At 46.6% G+C, this 27,990-nt stretch overlaps 1 protein-coding gene across 1 annotated transcript in view; it reads left to right on the forward strand.

The window, feature by feature from the left end:
- Positions 1-27,990, forward strand: part of CFH (complement factor H) — a 324,533-nt gene that overhangs the window by 202,243 nt on the left and 94,300 nt on the right. Inside the window, exon 10 of the mRNA XM_089683641.1 lies at positions 4,267-4,443. Within this exon, the coding sequence (XP_089539767.1) occupies positions 4,267-4,443 (177 nt within the window). The remainder of the gene's footprint in view (positions 1-4,266; positions 4,444-27,990) is intronic.

Genomic DNA, 27,990 nt, shown 5'->3' on the forward strand with positions numbered 1-27,990 from the left:
AGATCTGCAAACTACTTACCATGCTTCTTATCAAATTTCTTGGGATGTCTACTTTCCAAAAAGGGGTCATTTGGGTGGGTTAGGTGCTATCCTGAAAAAGAGAGGAAGGCGCCTCTAAGTGCACATCCTGGACTCTACTTCCTGATCCTATAGGCATAGTTTGCTGCTGGACGGCTGGATGTCCCTCCTGGATCTAATTTCCACACAATGAGTCTTTTTTACCCTTTATCTTGTAAGTGCAAATTTTCCATTGTTTACTGAATAAATTGTCAATACTGCACTTAGAGGTGCCTTACTCTCTTTCTTGTTACTGCATTAGAGCTTTGCTTCCACTCTAAGAAGAGCTGCCTCAGTGTTACTGCTCCCATCCATCCATCCCTGATATCCATCTGGCACCTTTATCTTACAGCTACAGAGGTTGGGCTCCAACAAGCGCACCCTATATATTATACATTTTCTAGGAGCTATCCTGGCATTTCAGGGCCTCCAAAACTGATAGGTAGTCTGGAAGTGTAATGAGGAAATAAAGCCCTTTAAAAACCTGAAGGTGCTTCTTGGATTTTGGAGTCCTGTACTTGGCTAGACTGCCAAAACGTCTCTCACATGTGGTACCTCCATAGCAGAACATATTATGGGGAATAATTCCACATATACCCATGGCTTGTGTGAGAAATAAATCATTTAAATGACAACTTTGTGTAAACAAAAAAAAATGTTTTTGTCAATTTCCAGAAACTTGTGGGAAAAAAAATAAATCTTCCATGGACTCAATATGCCTCTCAGCAGATAGCTTAGCGTGTCTACTTTCCAAAAAGGGGTCATTTGAGGGTGTTTGTACTATCCTGGTATTTTAGCACCTCAAGAAATGTGATGGGCAGTCAGAAAGTAAAAGCTTTGTAAATTCCATTATCCATAGCATAGTTTGTAGACGCTATAACTTTCACACAAAGCAATAAATATACACTTAGTGTGAATTTTTTTTAACCAAAAATATGTAGCAGAATACATTTTGGCCTAAATTTATGCCAAAATTTTTGTTTTTTTGGATATTTTTTATGACCAAAATCAGAATGTTTTTCAAAAAAAAATTTTTTTCTTCAAACTTTTTTCTGTTTATGGCGCCAAAAATAAAAAGTGCACAGGTGATCAAGTACCACCAAAAGAAAACTCTATTTGTGTGAAAAAAAGGACATAAATTTCATTTATGTACCATATTGCATGACCGGGCAATTGTCCGTTAAACTAGTGCAGCGCTGTATAGCAACAAAATGGTGTAAATTGCAGTATCTATACCATATTTTGTAGATGCTATAACTTTCATATGTTGTTGCAGGCCTCCAAATATAGAAGTACAAGATACACCTTCCTGGGCACTTCTTAGGCTCTGTTTTACCATACATACAGTTGTGGCCAAAATTATTCAACCCCCAATGCTGTAAAGGGGTTTAGGGACTATAGTGTACATTTGGAATTGTATTCAGAATCAAATCCTACAAGGACGTTGTAACTACCCAAATGCAACTAAAATGACATCAATTGTTTATGTAATACAGTAGTAAATGGTTCTTATGTGGTTTCTTCATTGCCACAATTATTCAACCCCTTAAAGACTACCACTCTGAAGAACAGAGGTTCATACAGGTGCTTTCCATCAGGTATTGAAAACACCTGTGGATGTCACCGAGCAGCAATCAAGCATAATAAGCACCAATTAGGCAGCTTTAAAATGACTGTGATACTCAGCTCCTTCTAGACATTTACTGGTGTGGTTACAAACATGGTGAAGGCAAGAGAATGGTCCAGGAAGACAAGAGAAGAGGTGATTTCTCTTCACAGGAAGGGCAATGGCTATAAGAAGATTGCAAAGATGTTAAACATACCAAGAGACACCTTAGGAAGCATCATTCGCAAATTCAAGGCAAAGGGCACTGTTGAAACGCTACCTGGTCGTGGCAGAAAGAAGATGCTGACTTCGACTGCTGTGCGCTACCTGAAGCGTAGAGTGGAGAGAAGTCCCCGTGTGACTGCTGAGGAACTGAGAAAAGATTTGTCAGATGTGGGTACAGAAGTTTCAGCCCAGACAATAAGACGCACACTGCGTAATGAAGGCCTCCGTGCCAGAACTCCCAGGCGTACCCCCTTGCTGTCTCCAAAGAATAAGAAGAGTCGACTGCAGTATGCCAAAAGCCATGTGGACAAACCACAAAAGTTGTGGGATAGTGTTCTGTGGACTGATGAAACAAAATTAGAACTGTTTGGGCCCATGGATCAACGCTATGTTTGGAGGAGGAAGAACAAGGCCTATGATGAAAAGAACACCTTGCCTACTGTGAAGCATGGTGGAGGGTCAATCATGCTTTGGGGCTGTTTTGCTTCTGCAGGTACAGGGAAGCTTCAGCGTGTGCAAGGTACCATGAATTCTCTTCAGTACCAGGAGATATTGGATGGAAACGTGATGCAGTCCGTCACACACCTGAGGCTTGGGAGACGTTGGACCTTTCAACAGGACAATGATCCCAAGCATACCTCCAAGTCCACTAGAGCATGGTTGCAGAGGAAAGGCTGGAACATTTTGGAGTGGCCATCGCAGTCACCAGACTTAAATCCGATTGAGAACCTCTGGTGGGACTTAAAGAAAGCAGTTGCAGTGCGCAAGCCTAAGAATGTGACTGAACTGGAGGCCTTTGCCCATGAAGAATGGGCGAAGATACCCGTAGATCGCTGCAAGACACTTGTGTCAAGCTATGCTTCACGTTTAAAAGCTGTTATAACTGTAAAAGGATGCTGTACTAAGTACTAAGATTGAATGTCACTTGGGGGTTGAATAAAACTGATAATGCTGTGAGCACAGAAAAGACATTTGTGGTTATTTCATTATAACTGTTATGTTATATTTGTCTGACCTACAAGTGCCTCTTTAATGTAAATGTAAGCAAGATGACTGAATGATCAAAAGCAATGTCAAACTGGCCAAAACACTCAATTTCAGTGGGGGTTGAATAATTTTGGCCACAACTGTATTAAAAGCACAGATTTACTTTAAATTTTACTTCTTACGTAAACGTTTAACAAACTTTAGTTGCATGAGAGAACAGTTCTAAGGCATTATTCACAACTGAGTGTTTTGTAGCTCAAAGCTCAAACGCTCAGGGGGAGGGAAAAATTAATTTTACTCTATGGAGCTGGTTCGCATCTCCACTCCAAGTCACCTGAAGCAGAACCCCTGAAGCTCAAAAAAGTTTTGGAGCTCAAATTGGGCAGATTTGCACATTTTTTGGCATGTTTTTTTTCCCATAGATTTTCTGCTCAAATGAAAAAAAATAGTAATAATATATGGATAAATAAATGTAAAATAAATACATATAAATAAAATCATGATTAATAATTAACCCATAACCTCAAAAAAATGAAATTTATTATTGATAAACACCTGAACAAAAAAAACACATTATTAATAATACTACTAATAATAAAATATTTTATAAATTTTTAGGTTTTAGGGGGTTAAAGTTATGGGTTAATTATAATTAAATATAAATTCTAATTAACTTATTATTACAAGTATTTTTATATTTATTTTACATTAATTTATTTAATTTTATTATTGAGGTTTTTATTTTGTTCAGGTTTAGGTGTTTATTTTTTATAATAATTTATTATTATTACGAACAATAATAATAGTAGTAGTAATAATACTTTGGGTTAGAGGGTTAAGGTTAGGGGTTAATTATTATTATTATTATTAGAGTATTTATGATTATTTTTATTTACTTGTGTATTTATTGTATTATTAATAATAATAATAATAATAATAATAATAAAAAAAAGAAATAAAAGCTGATGGAAAGGCTGAAGCAGAAAAACCTAGCAATAAATGATGCAGATGCTATTTTTCTCTAATGGCTAATAAAAAAACACCAATGCTCAAAAATGGCTAAAAACGCTGTATGAAAATGAGCAAAAATATTCACGTAAAATTGCACGAAGAACGCTGAAAAATGCCTAAATACCATGGCTGTTATTACACATTTGTGAGTTTCTAATTGCTGTTACATGTGCATCTAATAACCATGCTTCTTATTTACATATGAACTTTACAGACACATAGACAAATAATAAAATGATGTTTTATTGTTGCAATCTACACCATGTTAACAGTGTAATGCCTTGCCCTCACGTTATTGTGGTGACATATGAAGGTTATCATGCAAATATTTCTATATAGGTGTAATCACATATTTTGTGTTTATTTTTTTCCAATTTCAGAAATTTGCCAGACACCAGACATGGTGAATGGGGAGTATATTACAGAGAAGAAGACGTTTGATGTTGGAGCATACCTCCTATATAAATGTAATGAAGGATTTGTTAGTACTGATAACAAAGTTGAAAGCATAAGTCAGTGCAGTAGTGATGGATGGCAGCCTAAACCAGAATGTAAAGGTATCTTTTATTCATTCTACTACCGCTTTATTTTCTGTGCATTACAGTGACTTGCTACTCCAGGAACTTTGTAAAGACTTTGCAGATATATTTTGTAATTTAATATTTTGGTCTTTTTTTTCCAACACATATTAATGAATGTAGTAATGCTTAAAAGAGGGCGCACTCTCCCCGTGCATTACTGTGGCAAAAAGGACATTTATTGTATACAAACAAATAGATACAAACCAATGGGTGTAAAAACAGAGAGAGCCACAATTAACGGTCCCAGGTAGCGGGGATCCTGTAGTGCAAAATGCTAACGCGTTTCAGGAGTGGAACCTCAGAGCTCAAATGCTATACAAGAGGATGGTCTATAAACAGGGGACCAAATGGTAGGGAAGACCCCAACTCAGTGGAGCCTGCCAAATGGAACCCGAATGAAGGGTCTTAAAGAGATCATATACATGTTGTGACGGAAGCGTAGGCAGAACAGAACACACACGGAGGATGGTAAACACACAAAGCTTTATTGAACTACGTAAAGCACTCAATCAGGGTATGAAGGTAGCGTCCAGGTACCCAAAAAAGGGGAAGAGAGGGGAGGAGCCCAAAATACTTGTAATCTGGCCCACGATAGGGCAATTTGGGTAGCGATGGCCTGAGCAAGTATTAATCCAGGCAGACAAGGTATGAGTGTTGGATGGGGCTGCACGGAGAGGGAACTGGGCATTCAATGGGGCCAGTCCAGGCAGGGTAATGGAGGGATTCACAGCAGTCCAGGCAGGGAAAATGGGTAGATTCATGGACAGTCTAGGCAGAGAAAATAGGGAGATTCACGGACAGTCCAGGCAGGGGGGGTATGGGCACTCACGGTTTAGGCAGAAGTCACCTCTGGCACACACAGCGGATAGCAGGCGAACGTACTCCTTGGCACACAGCGGGTAGCAGATAAAGTACTCCTTGGCACACACAGCAGATAGCAGGCAAAGGTACTCCTTAGCACACAGCGGGTAGTAGATAAAGTACTCCTTGGCACACACAGCAGATAGAAGGCAAAGGTACTCCTTGACACAGCGGGTAGCAGATAAAGTACTCCTTGGCACACACAGCAGATAGCGGGTAAAGTACTCCTTGGCACACAGCGGGTAGCAGGCAGAGTACTTCTTGGCACACACAGCGGATAGCAGTTAATCCTAGCCACAGGGATCAGCAAAGTGCTCAGCGGGGTCTGGCCTCAGCGCAGACCTCCCAACAGCGACTCACGGCTGGGACCAACAGCGTGCTGGGTCCCACTCCGGCCTTCTTAAGCTGGAGCAGGATGCTTCCCGGTTGCACCGGCAATGGCTGGCCCAGCGTTGGGTTGCTGGGCAATGAGGCACGCCCCCCTCAGTCTGGCCGTGCTTCAGGGAGCGCGGCCTTTGTCTCCGGCAGGCGCAGAGCATGGGAAGCCTCATGGCTGCGCTGTGCCCGCCAGGCACCGTGGATGCCCAGCGGGGTGCCCGACTCCGACTCCTTAGTGGCTTCACCAAGGAGAGGTGCTACCCGCACCACAGGGGCCATTTCCTCCCGTCTTGCACAGCCTTTGATGTAGGCTGGTGCAGGACATGAGGAATCTGCAAGTGGGGAGGGAGGGGTTTATCAAAGTAGAGTGAGCAGCCTGAAAGGTCGGGAGGAGGGGGAGGAAAGGACATCAGGCAGGGGGGGGGGGGCGTGACACATGTATATTGGTGAAGGTCATAACGCTCATAGTGGTCATATTACAATCCCAGTATTTGACAATGATATACATATTATGTGCCAGCAATCACTGTAAAGAGGAACTTACTAGTCACCAAGCGGTATGCAGGGAGAGGGAAGAAGGACAGTAAACCAGCCATGATGGCGTCCTCTGTGTACATGAGGACGCTGTGAAACTAATGTCTGTGTGCTCAGGGTGGTGATAGGATGGTACTGCGCATGCGTGCTGTGCAAGAAAAGTCCTGAGCGCATGTGTCTAGACTAGCTTTAGTCACCCTCCGCTCACCGGAATAGAGTGATAGTAGGGACGGAAGTGCCCTCATGTACACAGAGGACGCCATCACAGCGCTAAAATGGTGGTCAGTTTAAGTGTATGTGATGTGTGTGTTAGTGTGTGCACATAAACGCACAAACACGTACACTACAATTGTTTGTTTTTTAAATGCATTTCCGTGTAGGAAAAAACATTGTCATTAGGCACACATTGTTTCACTGCATTATCGACATTGAAGCAACACAGCCCAGAAGCAACATGTAGCTGACAATATAGAGTAGATGTCTTGTTGTATTGTTATACATGTCATTTATTACTTTATCTTCATTTTTGCATGAAGGATTTGTGTGTGAGCACTACAGGAATTGTTTATAGCATTTTCATCTTGAATTTCCAGGACTGGTTTTGGTTTGTCAGATTTGCAAATGAAAAACCTTGCTGCAGCTGTGTTATGGACCATTTTCTTTTATTCTGTTGCAGTCTTCTTTTCTGTTGCTGTATCTTGTACTTATTTCCTGTAGCAGGCTATGATTGGGCCCATAACCTGTTAGAATATCTGTATACAGCCCTATAGACAATGCACAGTCCACGTGTTTTTCTGCTTCACTGCAACAAGGAAACAGAAACCTGTATTCAGAGAAAAAAACAGAGCTTACTATAGGTGCAGCTACGAACTTATAAATGCTGCCATCTACTGATTGAAGAGTATATATCTACTGAATGTAAAAACACAAATAAGAAAGCAAGCGCTAATACAAAAAGCTGCTATAGCACCACAAAGGCAACCAAAAAAACCTTCCAAAATCACTGTAATATATAATAGGTGCAGCGCTATGACAAACTTAAACCACTAGTGAAATACTGGTATTATTAAAAAAAAAATGCGTGATAAAGTGCTAATAATGCAATCATCAATATATGATGGAATATTAGATCAATGTCCCAAAAAAGTGACAATGCTGATAAATAATGCAATCAATAAATGATGTCCCAATAAAGTGACTAATAGTGCTGATAATTAAAGTGACAAAAATAAACCACTATCATTTGCACGGAAAGGACAATTCAATGTCCATAAAGTGACAAAGTGGAGAGCCAGGTAAGTATGATCTCAAAATCGGTGTTCCACGTGCTATGTTCAATAATTTGGTGATGTGCCAGGTAAGTAGTAAGATTACGCACTCACCAGATGCATAATAGTAAAACGCATGTACAGATATACACTGTGGTCAGCCGGTGGTCCCTTTATGGATGTATACAGCATGGTCTGGAATCCCCTTTCTCTGGGTCATCTGCAGTACCTCAACCGTCCTGCGTGATGGGCTCCCCAGGCTGCATGTCAGCAATGGGCACAGCTGCGGCACTTCTACCTCCGAGCAGGGGCGGACTGACAACTCATGGGGCCCCCGGGCAATAGGGGATCATGGGGCCCCTGTGTCCTTGCCCAAACTCAAAAAAAACCTATGAAAAAGGTACCAGGGGCATCTCATGGGGCCTCCTACTGACCCCCCGGGCAATAGGGGATCATGGGGCCCCTGTGTCCTTGCCCAATCTCAAAAAAGCCTATGAAAAAGGTACCAGGGGCATCTCATGGGGCCCCCTACTGACCCTGGGCCCTCAGGCAGTGCACGAGTTTCCAAATGGTCAGTCCGCCCCTGCCTCCGAGTGCTTATTTTTGTCACTTAACTTATCAGCACTATTAGTCACTTTATTGGGACATCATTTATTGTTGATTGCATTATTTATCAGCATTAATTGTCACTTTTTTGGGACATTGATCTAATATTCCATCATATATTGATGATTAAAAAATATATAAGTTAGTGAGCGCAATCCGACAAGCGAACAATGCACTAAAAGGAACCACCAAACCTTTCTAATAAACTCAAAAGTACAAGGAGCGCTACATCAAATTAAATGGCAAAAAAAAAAAAAAAAAACACAGTAACATAATATCAATATAGTCAAATAATACTAATATTAAAATAAGTCCACTGTAATATAAATATTTGGATTCCTCAGTCCACAGTGAAATATCAGACGTTGTAGGTGCAATCTGGTATCCCAATGTGATAATATGAATAGATTGCCTACTCACCAGAAACCCAGTAATAAACGCATATCTGTATCACATGCATCCTAGGATCTTGAATAAAGACAGCCCGGAAATGAAATCCTCTGATGGACCCTCAGTGGTGAAAGAAAGGATACCGATCTGATCTCCAAGTATTTACTTCATCAAGTCTGCAGCAATACCTAAATCACTGGGGCTGAGACATGGAGGCTCAGTGCCAGATATGGAGAATAAAGGTGCTCATAGTATAGTATTTAAAACTATAAATTTATTACATTAAAATCTGAGCAGAAATACATACATGAATGACTGCATATAGTATGAAACTGCTATGAGCAGTAAAAGCACCCAAAATCACTGACCAGTATACATCTAATGTGGGCCGCCGGACCTCCTGATCCGGCGGCGTAGCGTCAAAGCGTGCAGGGGCTCCTCCTAGACGCGTTTCGTGTAAACACACATCTGCAGTAGGGGTGATGCCATGCACGCCGGACGCCATATTAGCCCTATATATAGGATAGAAAAATGCATAATCCAGCCGGCGCCATTTTGCCGTAGACCGGCATATTGACCATGTGCAGGTGCCATTTTGCCGGTGATTTCCGGGTTGCTAAAAATGGTCGCCGTATGTCCCACTGCACATGTAGCGGCGCCATTTTCTTGGTTAGAAGTTCCAGTGTCCTAACTATACTGGTCAGTGATTTTGGGTGCTTTTACTGCTCATAGCAGTTTCATACTATATGCAGTCATTCATGTATGTATTTCTGCTCAGATTTTAATGTAATAAATTTATAGTTTTAAATACTACACTATGAGCACCTTTATTCTCCATATCTGGCACTGAGCCTCCATGTCTCAGCCCCAGTGATTTAGGTATTGCTGCAGACTTGATGAAGTAAATACTTGGAGATCAGATCGGTATCCTTTCTTTCACCACTGAGGGTCCATCAGAGGATTTCATTTCCGGGCTGTCTTTATTCAAGATCCTAGGATGCATGTGATACAGATATGCGTTTATTACTGGGTTTCTGGTGAGTAGGCAATCTATTCATATTATCACAACGGGAGACCAGATTGCACCTACAACGGCTGATATTTCACTGTGGACTGAGGAATCCATATATTTATATTACAGTGGACTTATTTTAATATTAGTATTATTTGACTATATTGATATTATTTTACTGTATTTTTTTTTTTTTTTTTTTGCCATTTAATTTGATATATTGATGATTGCATTATTATTAGCACTTTATCAGCACTAAATTTTGCACTTTATTACGCATTTTTCTTCTTGAGATTTATATACATTGCGTATTTCAAATACGCTTCTGGTTAGTGCGCATTTGTGTCATATGCACAGGGAGCACCATCACAGAACTGGAATTTGATGTGTTTCCACCACCAATTTTATTTTTCACTGACTGATTGATACTCACCAAGGACAAAATGGAGTAGACATCCTGGATCGAGTGTATGTATTGGGGGAGGGGGGGATATCAAGCTTCCAAGAAACAGTCCTCAGCTTTTAGACAACACACCAATCTATTGGCAGGCAGCTGGTTTTGTTGCCATGGCCAGGTAGAAGAGATGTCCACAGCCCCACCTGCCCTGGGGGGGCAGTCCCATGGTGTTTAAAAAATGGACAGTTGAGCATAATATTGCAGCATAATTATCTCAACCATTCAATAAAGTTATCATGATGATGGTTTTATTTTACACTCACCATGAAAAATCTAGATTGCCTTTGAAAGATGGTTGTATTCAAACCTCACAACCAAATTAACTTTTAGTCATTATGAATATAGAATCTCTGTACAGTAATATCCCTCACAAGAATAGGATTTCTGCATGTCACAGATTTTTATCATCTTCAAGAAAACACAAATACAGCACTAATTATGTTACACAGCTAATTAAAGTGGGACTCCATCTAAAAGGGGAAGTTCCATTTGTTAGCATTTTTCCCCCTCCCAACCCCCTCCACTGCCACATTTGACAATTGTTGGAGGGGAGGGGGGAGTGGGTACATGGTTTTGACAGGTACCTGCTCCCACTTCCAGCTGAGTTTGCGATCTCTGGCCCCTCCTCCTTTCACCGCAGGCTTCTGGGACACATCACAGGTCACAGAAGACTATGGGACCAATCACAAAGCACAATGCAGCTCGTGCATGCGCAGTAAGAAACCAGTTGTGAAGCATAAAGGCTTCAATGCCGGTTTCCTTAACCTCTTCACGCCGGTGCCTCCCGGCCCTTTAAGGGGAATTTAGACACTCCGGAGGTGGGGAAGGGTTTAGGGTCATGTGACTGTCATGATTCGCTGTCACGGCAGTCACATGATCAGAAAAGGTTCCGATCGGGACCTTTCCGTGAGACACCGACATATGTGCTGGGAGCGCACAGGCATTGCGCTCTCAGCACCTATGAGTTTTCAAATAGTACACAAATATGAGGCCGCTTAGCGTCTAGGCCCAGCCACCGAGAGGCTGCATATTTGCATACGGTCGGCGTCAAGGGGTTACGTTAAGATGCCAAAGCCGATTTAAGGAAATTGGCTCAGGTGTGGATATCGCCAGACACCTGGACATGCAAGTGTCCTTATATTAAAAGGCAGCAGCTACAGTATTTGTAGCTGCTTACTTTTTTTTTGTTTTGAGAACCCCACTTAAAATTCATATTTATACACAACTGCAAATTCAATAATAATATCTATCTTTAGTGTTATTACTGCTATAGGAAGTAAAATGGCACCCCAATATGCAAACATATTTATGGCTGACCTGGAGGACAAATTCCTGAACAGCATACAAAAGTCATGTAAGATACTATCACTATATTAATTACATTTTCATAATATGGATAGGTGAACAAAATGTAAAACAACTTTACTCAATGAGTAACACCATTCACCCATCAAGCAAACTAAAAATGGACTATTCAAACACACATTTCAACTACCTAGACACCACAGAATACATAAGGGATTACAAGCTGTACATCTTAATATACAGGAAACCCACTGACAGATGCAACTATTGCCACTGTTCCAGTGTCCACCCCCACACCAAATGGGTCATCACACACAGCCAGGCCATCAATTACCACTGAATATGCTCAGACCCAGAAGACAGAAATAAACATCTCAGAAAACTAGCAGACTCCTTCCATAAGAAGGGGTACAAGGACAAAACCATCAATACAAGCATACGACCTTGAAAACCCCCAATACAAAGAGAAAAAAACAAAAAACTGTGTACCTCTACTATCCAGCACTCGAAGGGATAAGAAAAATAATAAAAGATTTACAAAACATCATAATAGAAGATGAGGGTAATGGTGTGAACCTCCTGCACTCAAAACAAACAAAACACCTAAACCAAGAGAAGCTGCTAACATTAAATCATATACCAATGAACATGTGAACTAATAAATAAATAAAATGTAGCGCTACTCATATAAAATGTTAAAACGTGTATAAACCCACAAATATGTGTTGCAAATGATAATTATAATAATATATAACTTATCATATAATATATCATATAATAATAATACCAATATCGTGCCCTTTTAAGTGGAATTTTCACAAATAAATATTCAGTGATAGGTGAACCAAACCAAGTTTCAAACAGTGATAGTGATAAAAAAATTAAAATTAAAAATTTAAACTAAATCAATATTTCCAACTGTTGTAAATATATAATATATACTCAACTCCAAACAAATAATAGTGCATCTACAGAAATATACAGATAAACATAAACCAACATGTACATCAATACACACGTGTATCCATAAATACCCCCATTCAGTGAAGAACTCTAAACATCAATGTGCATACATGTGAAAAAATCAGTGCAACAACACACATGAAAATTATATATTTCTGTGCTTCTAAAGTCCAAACACATAGATGATCACACTCCAATAAAAAACTCGTGCTGATATTTGTGTGAAAGTGGGTTGATTGTTGACAAAATATCCAACCACCGGCTAGATCAGCCTCTCACCTTAAAGCTTCGACCCTTGCGGGTCAAAACGCTTAAAAGGATCCCTCTCTCAGATCCTTCAGGACGGTTGTCACTCCAAAGATTTGTTCCCACTGCATACACAACTCTCTCTAAGGGTCAGCACTCCAATAATGGCTCCTCTCCAGACAAGATCAAAAACTGCGCTAGTAACTCATATAAAACATAAAACACATGCCTCCATTGTGTAGTATGTTTAATTGCCAATATCCAGACAATGACAAGTAAATTGCGCACTCACATTAGATAGCAGAAATCACAACTTCAACCTTATGCTTTTGGATGTGATGAATATGCATGGGTGTACACAGGTGTACTAAGATGGCCGCCACGCCGGAAGTGCATCACTACGTCAGGCCGATGCGTTGCGTCACAATACAATGTGACTTCCTCAGGGCTGGCGTACATAGCGACGAACCTCCCTTAAATATCCGGCACAACTAGAGGGAAACTCCCCAAGGGCGGGTCCATCCCCGCATCATAAAACAGCTCACATCTCCCGTGGCCATATTCTAGTAGACCACAGTGAGCATCTACACCACCCAGCCTTATCAAGGCTAAGAAATCTTAACCAGGAATAAATAATGAAGCTAAAAAAGGATTGTCTACCCCATTCTGTGATATCTAATTTCTAATTACCATATTTTTTGCTCCATAAGACGCACTTTTTTTCCCCCAAAAAAAGGGGGGAAAATGTCAGTGCGTCTTATTGAGCGAATATAAAGTTGCTGGTCTGGTATTTCTGCCGCCACCATGTCAGAATACCGGGCCGGCCGCTCAGCTGTTCTCTCCTGCAGGGCCTTACCTGTTCCTTGCTCCAGCGCTGCACAGTCTTCCCGCCCTTGCTTCTGTGACAGCCGGGTGCCCACTGCGCATGCGCTGCGCTTTGTGAATGGTCCAGTGTTTTCTGGGACACATGACAGGTCCCAGAAGGTGCCGGGCCATTCACAAAGCGCAGCGTATCTCGCGCATGCGCAGTGGGCACCCGGCTGTCACAGAAGCCGGCGCGGGAAGAAGAGGGAAAGACAACTCCGTGGAAGTGGGAGCGGTTACCTGTCAAATTCAGGTACCCGCTCCCCCTCCCTCCCCAAAGGTGAGCAGTCTCTGGTCATCCCCTGCACTGTCTGCAGTCTCTGGTCATCCCCTGCACTGTCTGCAGTCTCTGGTCATCCCCTGCACTGTCTGCAGTCTCTGGTCATCCCCTGCACTGTCTGCAGTCTCTGGTCATCCCCTGCACTGTCTGCAGTCTCTGGTCATCTGTACTGTGTCCCTGGTATTTTCCCTGTACTGTGTCCGCAGTCTCTGGTCATCTCTTGTACTGTGTCTGCAGTCCATTGGTTCAGAATATTTTTTTTCTTGTTTTTCGCCTCTAAAACCTGGGTGCGTCTTATGGTCAGGTGCGTCTTATGGAGCGAAAAATACGGTAATGCTAAAAAACAAAAATATTAAAATTAATATTAAAAAAGAGGACGACTATATTTTATTTTATAAAAAAGAAGAAACCCAATATATAAATGAAATATGAATTCATATATTCAAGGAATATCATTCCTATACTAAAATTAAAAATAAATATAAATAAATAAAAATAAGATAAAAATGAAAATAAAATATAAATAATAAATATAAAAAAAAATGTTTTAATAAATAAAAATACTTTATTATACACATATCTATGCACATACACACAGTATATATATGCACACAAAAATATAAATGGTTTATTGAAACTACAATACTCCTCCCCTATCCTACTGATAAAAATATATTTTTAAATCCATATAAACCACATCCAAAAACTTGAGTATACAACCATTACAAAATTACAGCAATGTTTTTTATGCAACTTAATATTCTATAAATCATATATAAAAACCATCACATAAAATATCATATAATAAAACCAGTACCTATCTAAAAAATCCCTACCTAACGCCAGATACTCTAATATTAAAAAATTATCACACTACAACCACATTAATAATCTGAAATGAAGCAATTTAAATCGAATTCAATATTAAGACCTTTAGGGGCATAGGTTTGCATATTGTAAATCCACTTTGATTCTAGTTTACTCAGGGACCGTATCTTATGACTACCCCTCCAATGCATCTTATTAGAGATGAGCGAATCGAAGTAGGCGAAGTGGAATTCGAGTCGACTATCGGAAAAATTTCGATTCGCGACGAATCCGAAAAATAGCCTACTTCGGAAGCGCGAATCGAAATTTTTCCGAAAATGGCGGCGGACATGTGCGGCGACGGAGCGGGGATGTCTGGGAAGGCGCGCAGACAAGGCGCGCTGACCCATAATGCATTCCTTAATGACATGTGATCGCATCAGCCAATCAGCAGCCAGCCAGCCAGCCAGCGCTGTGTAATGGTCGAGCTATAAATAGCGGCCATTTTGGAATTCTTCATTTGCCTCCAGTCATTGAACAGAGGCAGACCGCTCTGTATTAGGGACAGAGTTAGGGCCACAGAAACGTTACTTGGGGACAGAGAAACGTTACTTAGGGACAGAGAACCATTACTCAGGGACACAGAATTGTTAATGAGGGCCACAGAATCGTTACTTAGGGACAAAGAAACGCTAGTTAGGGCCACAGAATTGTTACTCAGGGACAGACAGAATTGTTACTGAGTGCCAGAGAATTGTTACTTAGGGCCACAGAAACGTTATTAGGGCCACAGAATTGTTACTCAGGGACAGACAGAATTGTTACTGAGTGCCAGAGAATTGTTACTTAGGGCCACAGAAACTTTAGTTAGGGCCACAGAATTGTTACTCAGGGACAGACACAGAATTGTTACTGAGGGCCACAGAACTGTTACTTAGGGCCACAGAAACGTTAGTTAGGGCCACAGAATTGTTACTCAGGGACAGACACAGAATTGTTACTGAGGGCCACAGAACTGTTACTTAGGGCCACAGAAACTTTAGTTAGGGCCACAGAATTGTTACTCAGGGACAGACACAGAATTGTTACTGAGGGCCACAGAACTGTTACTTAGGGCCACAGAAACGTTAGTTAGCGCCACAGAATTGTTACTCACGGACAGACACAGAATTGTTACTGAGGGCCACAGAACTGTTACTTAGGGCCACAGAAACCTTAGTTAGGGCCACAGAATTGTTACTCAGGGACAGACACAGAATTGTTACTGAGGGCCACAGAACTGTTACTTAGGGCCACAGAATTGTTACTCAGGGACACAGAATTGTTACTGAGGGCCACAGAACCGTTACTTAGGGCCACAGAATTGTTACTCAGGGACACAGAATTGTTACTGAGGGCCACAGAACTGTTACTTAGGGCCACAGAATTGTTACTCGCACAGACACAGAATTGTTACTCAGGGACACAGAATTGTTACTGAGGGCCACAGAACTGTTACTTAGGGCCACAGAATTGTTACTCGCACAGACACAGAATTGTTACTCAGGGACACAGAATTGTTACTGAGGGCCACAGAACTGTTACTTAGGGCCACAGAATTGTTACTCGCACAGACACAGAATTGTTACTCAGGGACACAGAATTGTTACTGAGGGCCACAGAACCGTTACTTAGGGCCACATAAACGTTAATCAGGGACACAGAATTGTTACTGAGGGCCACAGACCCGTTACTTAGGGCCACAGAAACGTTAATCAGGGACACAGAATTGTTACTGAGGGCCACAGAACTGTTACTTAGGGCCACAGAATTGTTACTCGCACAGACACAGAATTGTTACTCAGGGACACAGAATTGTTACTGAGGGCCACAGAACCGTTACTTAGGGCCACATAAACGTTAATCAGGGACACAGAATTGTTACTGAGGGCCACAGAACCGTTACTTAGGGCCACAGAAACGTTAATCAGGGACACAGAATTGTTACTGAGGGCCACAGAACTGTTACTTAGGGCCACAGAATTGTTACTCACACAGACACAGAATTGTTACTCGGACAGACACAGAATTGTTACTCAGGGACACAGAATTGTTACTGAGGGCCACAGAACCGTTACTTAGGGCCACATAAACGTTAATCAGGGACACAGAATTGTTACTGAGTGCCACAGAACCGTTACTTAGGGCCACAGAAACGTTAATCAGGGACACAGAATTGTTACTGAGGGCCACAGAACTGTTACTTAGGGCCACAGAATTGTTACTCGCACAGACACAGAATTGTTACTCGCACAGACACAGAATTGTTACTGAGGGCTAAGAACTGTTACTTAGGGCCACAGAATTGTTACTCGCACAGACACAGAATTGTTACTCAGGGACACAGAATTGTTACTGAGGGCCACAGAACTGTTACTTAGGGCCACAGAATTGTTATTCGCACAGACACAGAATTGTTACTCAGGGACACAGAATTGTTACTGAGGGCCACAGAACCGTTACTTAGGGCCACATAAACGTTAATCAGGGACACAGAATTGTTACTGAGGGCCACAGAACCGTTACTTAGGGCCACAGAAACGTTAATCAGGGACACAGAATTGTTACTGAGGGCCACAGAACTGTTACTTAGGGCCACAGAATTGTTACTCGCACAGACACAGAATTGTTACTCAGGGACACAGAATTGTTACTGAGGGCCACAGAACCGTTACTTAGGGCCACATAAACGTTAATCAGGGACACAGAATTGTTACTGAGGGCCACAGAACCGTTACTTAGGGCCACAGAAACGTTAATCAGGGACACAGAATTGTTACTGAGGGCCACAGAACTGTTACTTAGGGCCACAGAATTGTTACTCAGGGACACAGAATTGTTACTGAGGGCCACAGAACTGTTACTTAGGGCCACAGAATTGTTACTCGGACAGACACAGAATTGTTACTCAGGGACACAGAATTGTTACTGAGGGCCACAGAACCGTTACTTAGGGCCACATAAACGTTAATCAGGGACACAGAATTGTTACTGAGGGCCACAGAACCGTTACTTAGGGCCACAGAAACGTTAATCAGGGACACAGAATTGTTACTGAGGGCCACAGAACTGTTACTTAGGGCCACAGAATTGTTACTCGCACAGACACAGAATTGTTACTCAGGGACACAGAATTGTTACTGAGGGCCACAGAACCGTTACTTAGGGCCACATAAACGTTAATCAGGGACACAGAATTGTTACTGAGGGCCACAGAACTGTTACTTAGGGCCACAGAATTGTTACTCGCACAGACACAGAATTGTTACTCAGGGACACAGAATTGTTACTGAGGGCCACAGAACTGTTACTTAGGGCCACAGAATTGTTACTCGGACAGACACAGAATTGTTACTCAGGGACACAGAATTGTTACTGAGGGCCACAGAACCGTTACTTAGGGCCACATAAACGTTAATCAGGGACACAGAATTGTTACTGAGGGCCACAGAACCGTTACTTAGGGCCACAGAAACGTTAATCAGGGACACAGAATTGTTACTGAGGGCCACAGAACTGTTACTTAGGGCCACAGAATTGTTACTCGCACAGACACAGAATTGTTACTCAGGGACACAGAATTGTTACTGAGGGCCACAGAACCGTTACTTAGGGCCACATAAACGTTAATCAGGGACACAGAATTGTTACTGATGGCCACAGAACCGTTACTTAGGGCCACAGAAACGTTAATCAGGGACACAGAATTGTTACTGAGTGCCACAGAACTGTTACTTAGGGCCACAGAATTGTTACTCGCACAGACACAGAATTGTTACTCAGGGACACAGAATTGTTACTGAGGGCCACAGAACCGTTACTTAGGGCCACAGAAACGTTAATCAGGGACACAGAATTGTTACTGAGGGCCACAGAACTGTTACTTAGGGCGACAGAATTGTTACTCGCACAGACACAGAATTGTTACTCAGGGACACAGAATTGTTACTGAGGGCCACAGAACTGTTACTTAGGGCCACAGAATTGTTACTCGCACAGACACAGAATTGTTACTCAGGGACACAGAATTGTTACTGAGGGCCACAGAACCGTTACTTAGGGCCACATAAACGTTAATCAGGGACACAGAATTGTTACTGAGGGCCACAGAACTGTTACTTAGGGCCACAGAATTGTTACTCGCACAGACACAGAATTGTTACTCAGGGACACAGAATTGTTACTCAGGGACACATAATCGTTGAATTAAAGAGTATGTCAGACAACATGCAGAGGAGTGGCAGAGGAGGCAATGTTTTAGGAGCGAGCAGACGTGGCAGCAGAGGAAGGGGTCGAGGCAGCACTATTCGCAGCCAGAGGCCAGTGCTCCCAGTGTCATCCAGCGGTCGTGTCTCCACCGACAACCCTGCCGTCATCGATTGGTTGGCTCGGTCGTCTTCCTCTTCCCAGGTCACCTCTGACACCTACAGCCAACGGTTGGTGGGTACGTCAGACACAACCGTTAGTTGGCATGGCCCGGGAGCAAGCCCACTGAAATCACATGTCCTCTACCTGCCCCTGTCCTTTGCTGTTCCCTCACCAAGCGAAGTATCGCATGCTGTGGGCTCAGCCCCACTGTACAGTGAGGAAGAGCTAACAGAGGGCGGTCAGGAACGGGGGGAGACATCCGCCTTTTCAGCAGCCAGGCGAACAAGTACTGGCGAGGAGAGTGGCTCGGTAGCCGGTCTAGAGACAGGTCTGTCTCCTGACCCAGACGCAGCCGAGGGGGCTAGTAGTGAGGCGGAGACCCTACTTGATGATGAGGAGGTTGATCGCACTTGGCTGCCTCGTCGTCATCAGGCAATTTCTTCCGCATCATCAGGAGAAGAGGGTGCCAGCTTGGCAGCGAGCGAAACAGTCGGTGGGTTGCCCAGGAGGCAGCAGGGTCGCATCAGTGTCAGTGGAGCCAAACGGCCACGGAGTAGAGCACCAGCTCCACTGCAGCCTACCACCACGGCCAGTAGTGGTGCCGGTGCGCACGGAGGAAGTAGCAGTCAGCCAGTGAGGAGTAGCGGGGGCAAAGTTTCCTACTCGGTGGTGTGGCAATTTTTCGTCAAGCCGCCCGAGGAAGTAAACGTAGCTGTATGTCGACTATGTGGCCAGAAATGCAAGCGTGGCCAGGGGGCCCATGTTGGCACTACAGCGTTGCGTCAGCATATGCAGCGTCACCATTCGGTGGCCTGGGAAAACCGTGATAAAGATACGGCGGTTCTGCCTGCCCCAGCCCCCGCTCCATCACCCGCTCCGTTACTTGCTCCGTCACCCGACGTCGTCAATCGCCCTCTATCAGCCAGTCAAGGCTCCAACACCTCTGCTGAGGGGAGTTGTCGCTCGTTGGCATCTTCCGCTCGTTCAGATGCTCCTTCTCCTGCTACTCCTCTTCTCGGATTCCGTCAACAGTCTTTCTTGGAATCCGTTTCCAAGAGACAACAGTTTGCGAGCACGCACCCGACGGTGCAAAAGCTGAACGTCCTCCTGTCCAAGTTGCTGGTGCTGCAGTCCCTCCCTTTCCAAGTGGTGGACTCAGCACCTTTCCGAGAAATGATGGCTTGTGCCGCGCCGCGGTGGAGAGTGCCAAGCCGTCATTTCTTCGCCATAAAGGCAGTGCCAGCCCTGCATTCACATGTAGAAGAGATGGTGGGCCAGTCTTTGAGCATGTCGGTCTCTGCCAAAGTGCACGGCAGCGCCGACGTGTGGAGCTGTAACTACGGTCAGGGACAGTACATGTCATTTACGGCCCACTGGGTGAACGTGGTGCCGGCACAGCCGCACCAGCAACTTGGACAGGTCACGACGCTTTTGCCTCCACGTTTGCACGTCCTTGGTCCAGCAAACATGTCCGCCTCTACCACCTCTTTTTCCGCCGTGTCCTCAGCCGCCACCCCCGTGCCAAGTCCCATTACCCGACCGGCATATCACATGTGCAGGGCGCAACAGTGTCACGCTGTGCTGCACCTAGTATGCCTTGGCGAACGTAGTCACACAGGGGAGGAACTTCTGAGTGTAATGAACAGAGAAATCGACAGATGGCTGTCTCCGCGCAAACTGAAAATCGGAACCATGTTGACCGACAACGGAAAGAACATGGTGCCTGCTCTGCGTCAAGGAAGGTTGTGCCATGCGCCATGCATGGCTCACGTGTTCAATCTGGTTGTCAAGCGGTTCCTAAAATCCACCATCCCACTGCAAGACATCCTTAAAATGTCACGTAAACTGTGCATGCATTTCAGCCATTCCTACACCGCAAAGAACACCCTCATTGAGCTGCAGCGGCAGAACGGAATTCCACAGCATCGCCTGATCTGCGACGTTGCAACAAGGTGGAATTCAACCCTACACATGTTAGACCGCCTTTACGAGCAGCGAAAGGCCATCGCCGATTTCCTGATGTTACAAGCGGATAAAGGTACTCCCCTGTGTAACTTCGATGTCAGCCATTGGCAGCTCATGCGTGACACCTGCCGCTTGCTCAGGCCCTTTGAGGAGGCCACGCTATTCGTGAGTCGGCAGGACTATGGGATGAACGACGTCATTCCTCTGTTGCACGTCCTGGAACAAATGCTGTTAACAATGGCTGGTCAGGGTGCGGTAGACGTGGCGCACAGATCTCAACGCCACATGACCCCTGTGGGGGCAGGACAGGAAGAAGAGGAGGAGGTAGAGGAGGACATTTGTGCTCAGGAATTATTGAGTGAAATGGGTGGTTTTTCCACTCAGCGGACAGGAGTGGAGGAGCAGGAGCATCTGGTAGAGGAGGAGGAGGAGGAGACAGAGGACCCAGACGCACCGTGGCAGTATGCTGTGGAGATGGAGGCAGGGAGTCCCTCGCATTCCTTGGCGCAAATGGCCCATAGCATGCTCGGTTGCTTGCGTAGCGACAGACGAATAATAACCATCAGACAGAGGGATGACTTTTGGCTGTCCACCTTGTTGGACCCTCGCTACCGTTCCAAAATGGTGGCCTTTTTCACACCTGCTGAGAGGGAGGCCAAAATTACGTACTATAAAAACCACCTATGTAGTCAGTTGGTCTCTGCCTTTGTGCGCCAACGTCCATCCTCAGACACTGTGGGCCCTGTGCGCTCGCGTTCCGCTGCCATGGCAGCAGGGGAGGGGTGGGGTGGTAGGAGCAGTGGCAGCTCCACCAGCAGCGGCTGCCTCAGTCTGCAGTCGATGATGAGTAGCTTTCTTCACCAGCGCAGTGAGGAAACTACTAACCAGCCGCAGCAGCAGCAGCAGCATCAGGTGGACCTGGACCAGGAGCTCAAACAACAGGCTTGGGCCTACTTGGACAGCACCCTGCCAACCGAGGTAGACAATCCCCTTGACTACTGGGCAACGAAACTTGACCTTTGGCCCCAACTAGCTGAATTTGCCCTTGAAAGGCTGTCATGCCCGGCCAGTAGCGTGGCATTGGAGCGCGTGTTTAGTGCGGCAGGAGGTATTGTAACTCCGCGGAGGACACGACTGTCCACCCAAAGTGTGGAGAGACTCACGTTTGTGAAAATGAATCAGGCGTGGATTAGTCTGGATTTCAAACCACCAGTTCCTGACACAACTGACTAAATCCGCCATGAATCATGCCCCTGCCATGTGCCACTTTCAGGTCTCCTCACACACTGCTGGTGTGTTCCATTTTTTGTCATAGGGTGCTGGCAGATTACGGGCCTCCCATTGCTGCTGTCTCCATCGCCACACTCTGCCATGTGCCACATTCAGGTCTCTTCACACTGCTGTTGTGTTGAATTTTTTGACATAGGGTGCTGGTAGATTACGGGCCTCCCATAGCTGCTGCCAGGCCCCTAATCTGCCATGGGCCCCTATATACCGCCTCCTCATGCTGCTGCCAAGTCCAGAGTCTCTCATGGGTCCCTGTACGGCCTCCCATTGCTGCTGTCTCCATCGCCACACTCTGCCATGTGCCACTTTCAGGTCTCCTCACACACTGCTGTTGTGTTGAATTTTTTGACATAGGGTGCTGGCAGATTACGGGCCTCCCATAGCTGCTGCCAGGCCCCTAATCTGCCATGGGCCCCTATATACCGCCTCCTCATGCTGCTGCCAAGTCCAGAGTCTCTCATGGGTCCCTGTACGGCCTCCCATTGCTGCTGTCTCCATCGCCACACTCTGCCATGTGCCACATTCAGGTCTCTTCACACTGCTGTTGTGTTGAATTTTTTGACATAGGGTGCTGGCAGATTACGGGCCTCCCATAGCTGCTGCCAGGCCCCTAATCTGCCATGGGCCCCTATATACCGCCTCCTCATGCTGCTGCCAAGTCCAGAGTCTCTCATGTGTCCCTGTACGGCCTCCCATTGCTGCTGTCTCCATCGCCACACTCTGCCATGTGCCACTTTCAGGTCTCCTCACACACTGCTGTTGTGTTGAATTTTTTGACATAGGGTGCTGGCAGATTATGGGCCTCCCATAGCTGCTGCCAGGCCCCAAATCTGCCATGGGCCCCTATATACCGCCTCCTCATGCTGCTGCCAAGTCCAGAGTCTCTCATGGGTCCCTGTACGGCCTCCCATTGCTGCTGTCTCCATCGCCACACTCTGCCATGTGCCACTTTCAGGTCTCCTCACACACTGCTGTTGTGTTGAATTTTTTGACATAGGGTGCTGGCAGATTACGGGCCTCCCATAGCTGCTGCCAGGCCCCTAATCTGCCATGGGCCCCTATATACCGCCTCCTCATGCTGCTGCCAAGTCCAGAGTCTCTCATGGGTCCCTGTACGGCCTCCCATTGCTGCTGTTTCCATCGCCACACTCTGCCATGTGCCACATTCAGGTCTCTTCACACTGCTGGTGTGTTGAATTTTTTGACATTTTTTTCCTGATGTTAAAAGCGGATAAAGGTACTCCCTGTGTAACTTAGATGTCAGCCATTGGCAGCTCATGCGTGACACCTGCGCTTGCTCAGGCCCTTTGAGGAGGCCACGCTATTCGTGAGTCGGCAGGACTATGGGATGAACGAGGTCAAATCTGCCATGGGCCCCCGTACCGCCTGGTCACGCTGCTGCTGGTCCCACAGTGTGACCTGGGTCCCTGTACGGCCTCCCATTGCTTCCACTCTGCCATGTGCCACTTTGAGGTCTCCTCACACTCCTGTGCTTTTCCATTTTGACATAGGTTGCTGGCAGATTACAGGCCTCCCATAGGTGCCGCCAGGCCCCAAATCGGCCATGGGCCCCCGTACCGCCTGGTCACGCTGCTGCTGGTCCCACAGTGTGACCTAGGTCCCTGTACGGCCTCCCATTGCTTCCACTCTGCCATGTGCCACTTTGAGGTCTCCTCACACTCCTGTGCTTTTCCATTTTGACATAGGTTGCTGGCAGATTACAGGCCTCCCATAGGTGCCGCCAGGCCCCAAATCGGCCATGGGCCCCCGTACCGCCTGGTCACGCTGCTTTTGAGCCCACAGTGTGACCTGGGTCCCTGTACGGCCTCCCATTGCTTCCACTCTGCCATGTGCCACTTTGAGGTCTCCTCACACTCCTGCGGTTGTACATTTTGACATAGGTTGCTGGCAGATTACAGGCCTCCCATAGGTGCCGCCAGGCCCCAAATCGGCCATGGGCCCCCGTACCGCCTGGTCACGCTGCTGCTGGTCCCACAGTGTGACCTGGGTCCCTGTACGGCCTCCCATTGCTTCCACCCTGCCATGATTCACTTTGAGGTCTCCTCACACTCCTGTGCTTTTCCATTTTGACATAGGTTGCTGGCAGATTACGGGCCTCCCATAGGTGCCGCCAGGCCCCAAATCGGCCATGGGCCCCCGTACCGCCTGGTCACGCTGCTGCTGAGCCCACAGTGTGACCTGGGTCCCTGTACGGCCTCCCATTGCTTCCACTCTGCCATGTGCCACTTTGAGGTCTCCTCACACTCCTGTGCTTTTCCATTTTGACATAGGTTGCTGGCAGATTACAGGTCTCCCATAGGTGCCGCCAGGCCCCAAATCGGCCATGGGCCCCCGTACCGCCTGGTCACGCTGCTGCTGGTCCCACAGTGTGACCTAGGTCCCTGTACGGCCTCCCATTGCTTCCACTCTGCCATGTGCCACTTTGAGGTCTCCTCACACTCCTGTGCTTTTCCATTTTGACATAGGTTGTTGGCAGATTACAGGCCTCCCATAGGTGCCGCCAGGCCCCAAATCGGCCATGGGCCCCCGTACCGCCTGGTCACGCTGCTGCTGGTCCCACAGTGTGACCTGGGTCCCTGTACGGCCTCCCATTGCTTCCACTCTGCCATGTGCCACTTTGAGGTCTCCTCACACTCCTGTGCTTTTCCATTTTGACATAGGTTGCTGGCAGATTACAGGCCTCCCATAGGTGCCGCCAGGCCCCAAATCGGCCATGGGCCCCCGTACCGCCTGGTCACGCTGCTGCTGAGCCCACAGTGTGACCTGGGTCCCTGTACGGCCTCCCATTGCTTCCACTCTGCCATGTGCCACTTTGAGGTCTCCTCACACTCCTGTGCTTTTCCATTTTGACATAGGTTGCTGGCAGATTACAGGTCTCCCATAGGTGCCGCCAGGCCCCAAATCGGCCATGGGCCCCCGTACCGCCTGGTCACGCTGCTGCTGGTCCCACAGTGTGACCTAGGTCCCTGTACGGCCTCCCATTGCTTCCACTCTGCCATGTGCCACTTTGAGGTCTCCTCACACTCCTGCGGTTGTACATTTTGACATAGGTTGCTGGCAGATTACAGGCCTCCCATAGGTGCCGCCAGGCCCCAAATCGGCCATGGGCCCCCGTACCGCCTGGTCACGCTGCTGCTGGTCCCACAGTGTGACCTAGGTCCCTGTACGGCCTCCCATTGCTTCCACTCTGCCATGTGCCACTTTGAGGTCTCCTCACACTCCTGTGCTTTTCCATTTTGACATAGGTTGCTGGCAGATTACAGGCCTCCCATAGGTGCCGCCAGGCCCCAAATCGGCCATGGGCCCCCGTACCGCCTGGTCACGCTGCTGCTGGTCCCACAGTGTGACCTGGGTCCCTGTACGGCCTCCCATTGCTTCCACTCTGCCATGTGCCACTTTGAGGTCTCCTCACACTCCTGTGCTTTTCCATTTTGACATAGGTTGCTGGCAGATTACAGGCCTCCCATAGGTGCCGCCAGGCCCCAAATCGGCCATGGGCCCCCGTACCGCCTGGTCACGCTGCTGCTGAGCCAACAGTGTGACCTGGGTCCCTGTACGGCCTCCCATTGCTTCCACTCTGCCATGTGCCACTTTGAGGTCTCCTCACACTCCTGCGGTTGTACATTTTGACATAGGTTGCTGGCAGATTACAGGCCTCCCATAGGTGCCGCCAGGCCCCAAATCGGCCATGGGCCCCCGTACCGCCTGGTCACGCTGCTGCTGGTCCCACAGTGTGACCTGGGTCCCTGTACGGCCTCCCATTGCTTCCACCCTGCCATGATTCACTTTGAGGTCTCCTCACACTCCTGTGCTTTTCCATTTTGACATAGGTTGCTGGCAGATTACGGGCCTCCCATAGGTGCCGCCAGGCCCCAAATCGGCCATGGGCCCCCGTACCGCCTGGTCACGCTGCTGCTGAGCCCACAGTGTGACCTGGGTCCCTGTACGGCCTCCCATTGCTTCCACTCTGCCATGTGCCACTTTGAGGTCTCCTCACACTCCTGTGCTTTTCCATTTTGACATAGGTTGCTGGCAGATTACAGGTCTCCCATAGGTGCCGCCAGGCCCCAAATCGGCCATGGGCCCCCGTACCGCCTGGTCACGCTGCTGCTGGTCCCACAGTGTGACCTAGGTCCCTGTACGGCCTCCCATTGCTTCCACTCTGCCATGTGCCACTTTGAGGTCTCCTCACACTCCTGTGCTTTTCCATTTTGACATAGGTTGTTGGCAGATTACAGGCCTCCCATAGGTGCCGCCAGGCCCCAAATCGGCCATGGGCCCCCGTACCGCCTGGTCACGCTGCTGCTGGTCCCACAGTGTGACCTGGGTCCCTGTACGGCCTCCCATTGCTTCCACTCTGCCATGTGCCACTTTGAGGTCTCCTCACACTCCTGTGCTTTTCCATTTTGACATAGGTTGCTGGCAGATTACAGGCCTCCCATAGGTGCCGCCAGGCCCCAAATCGGCCATGGGCCCCCGTACCGCTTGGTCACGCTGCTGCTGGTCCCACAGTGTGACCTGGGTCCCTGTACGGCCTCCCATTGCTTCCACTCTGCCATGTGCCACTTTGAGGTCTCCTCACACTCCTGCGGTTGTACATTTTGACATAGGTTGCTGGCAGATTACAGGCCTCCCATAGGTGCCGCCAGGCCCCAAATCGGCCATGGGCCCCCGTACCGCCTGGTCACGCTGCTGCTGAGCCCACAGTGTGACCTGGGTCCCTCTACGGCCTCCCATTGCTTCCACTCTGCCATGTGCCACTTTGAGGTCTCCTCACACTCCTGCGGTTGTACATTTTGACATAGGTTGCTGGCAGATTACAGGCCTCCCATAGGTGCCGCCAGGCCCCAAATCGGCCATGGGCCCCCGTACCGCCTGGTCACGCTGCTGCTGGTCCCACAGTGTGACCTGGGTCCCTGTACGGCCTCCCATTGCTTCCACTCTGCCATGTGCCACTTTGAGGTCTCCTCACACTCCTGTGCTTTTCCATTTTGACATAGGTTGCTGGCAGATTACGGGCCTCCCATAGGTGCCGCCAGGCCCCAAATCGGCCATGGGCCCCCGTACCGCCTGGTCACGCTGCTGCTGAGCCCACAGTGTGACCTGGGTCCCTGTACCGCCTCCCATTGCTTCCACTCTGCCATGTGCCACTTTGAGGTCTCCTCACACTCCTGCTGGTTTACATTTTGTCATAGGTTGCTGTATGGCCTCCCATTGCTGCTGCCTCCACCGCCACACTGTGGCTCCAAACACTGGTTTTGGCCCCGTGACTGGCCAAATGAGTGAAGTGTGCGGTGATTCTAAGATCGACGGCACTCATCTGCATGTCATACTGACTGACAGTATTATTTCTCTTCCCCAGCAGACTCCAAGGGCATTTAAATTAAAGGTACAGTGTTCTGCACTAATATTAAGTCTCTCTAAAGCCTTGAAACACCCTTTTTTAAGTTTAATTCACAGCGAATATATTCGACTCGAATCAAATATTGTCCACGAATTTGCCGAATCAGTCGAATCGAATTTTTCAATTCTTCGCTCATCTCTACTTCTTATATTTAGTGATTCCCCAAAACATCAGATCCTTAGGGTCCTTATTATGATATTTAACAAAGTGCTTCGACACACTATGTTTCGGGAACCCTTTTCTTATATTCTGTACGTGCTCCCGTAATCTGACCCAGAGGGGTCTCTTAGTTCTTCCTATATATTGTAAACCGCAACTACAAAGTAGGGCGTAAACGACACCCTCAGTCCTACATGAAATAAATTCATCAATATTATACTCTCTTATTTTTAGATGAAATGAAACAATTCCTTTTTTGTTCTTTGCTTGTGTAGCTTTACAAGCATAACATGCCCTACATGAGAAAAA

The sequence above is a fragment of the Staurois parvus genome, unplaced genomic scaffold (assembly GCF_062004578.1).
Source record: "Staurois parvus isolate SC_StPar_1 unplaced genomic scaffold, SC_StPar_1.0 ptg000318l, whole genome shotgun sequence".
NCBI lineage: Eukaryota > Metazoa > Chordata > Amphibia > Anura > Ranidae > Staurois > Staurois parvus.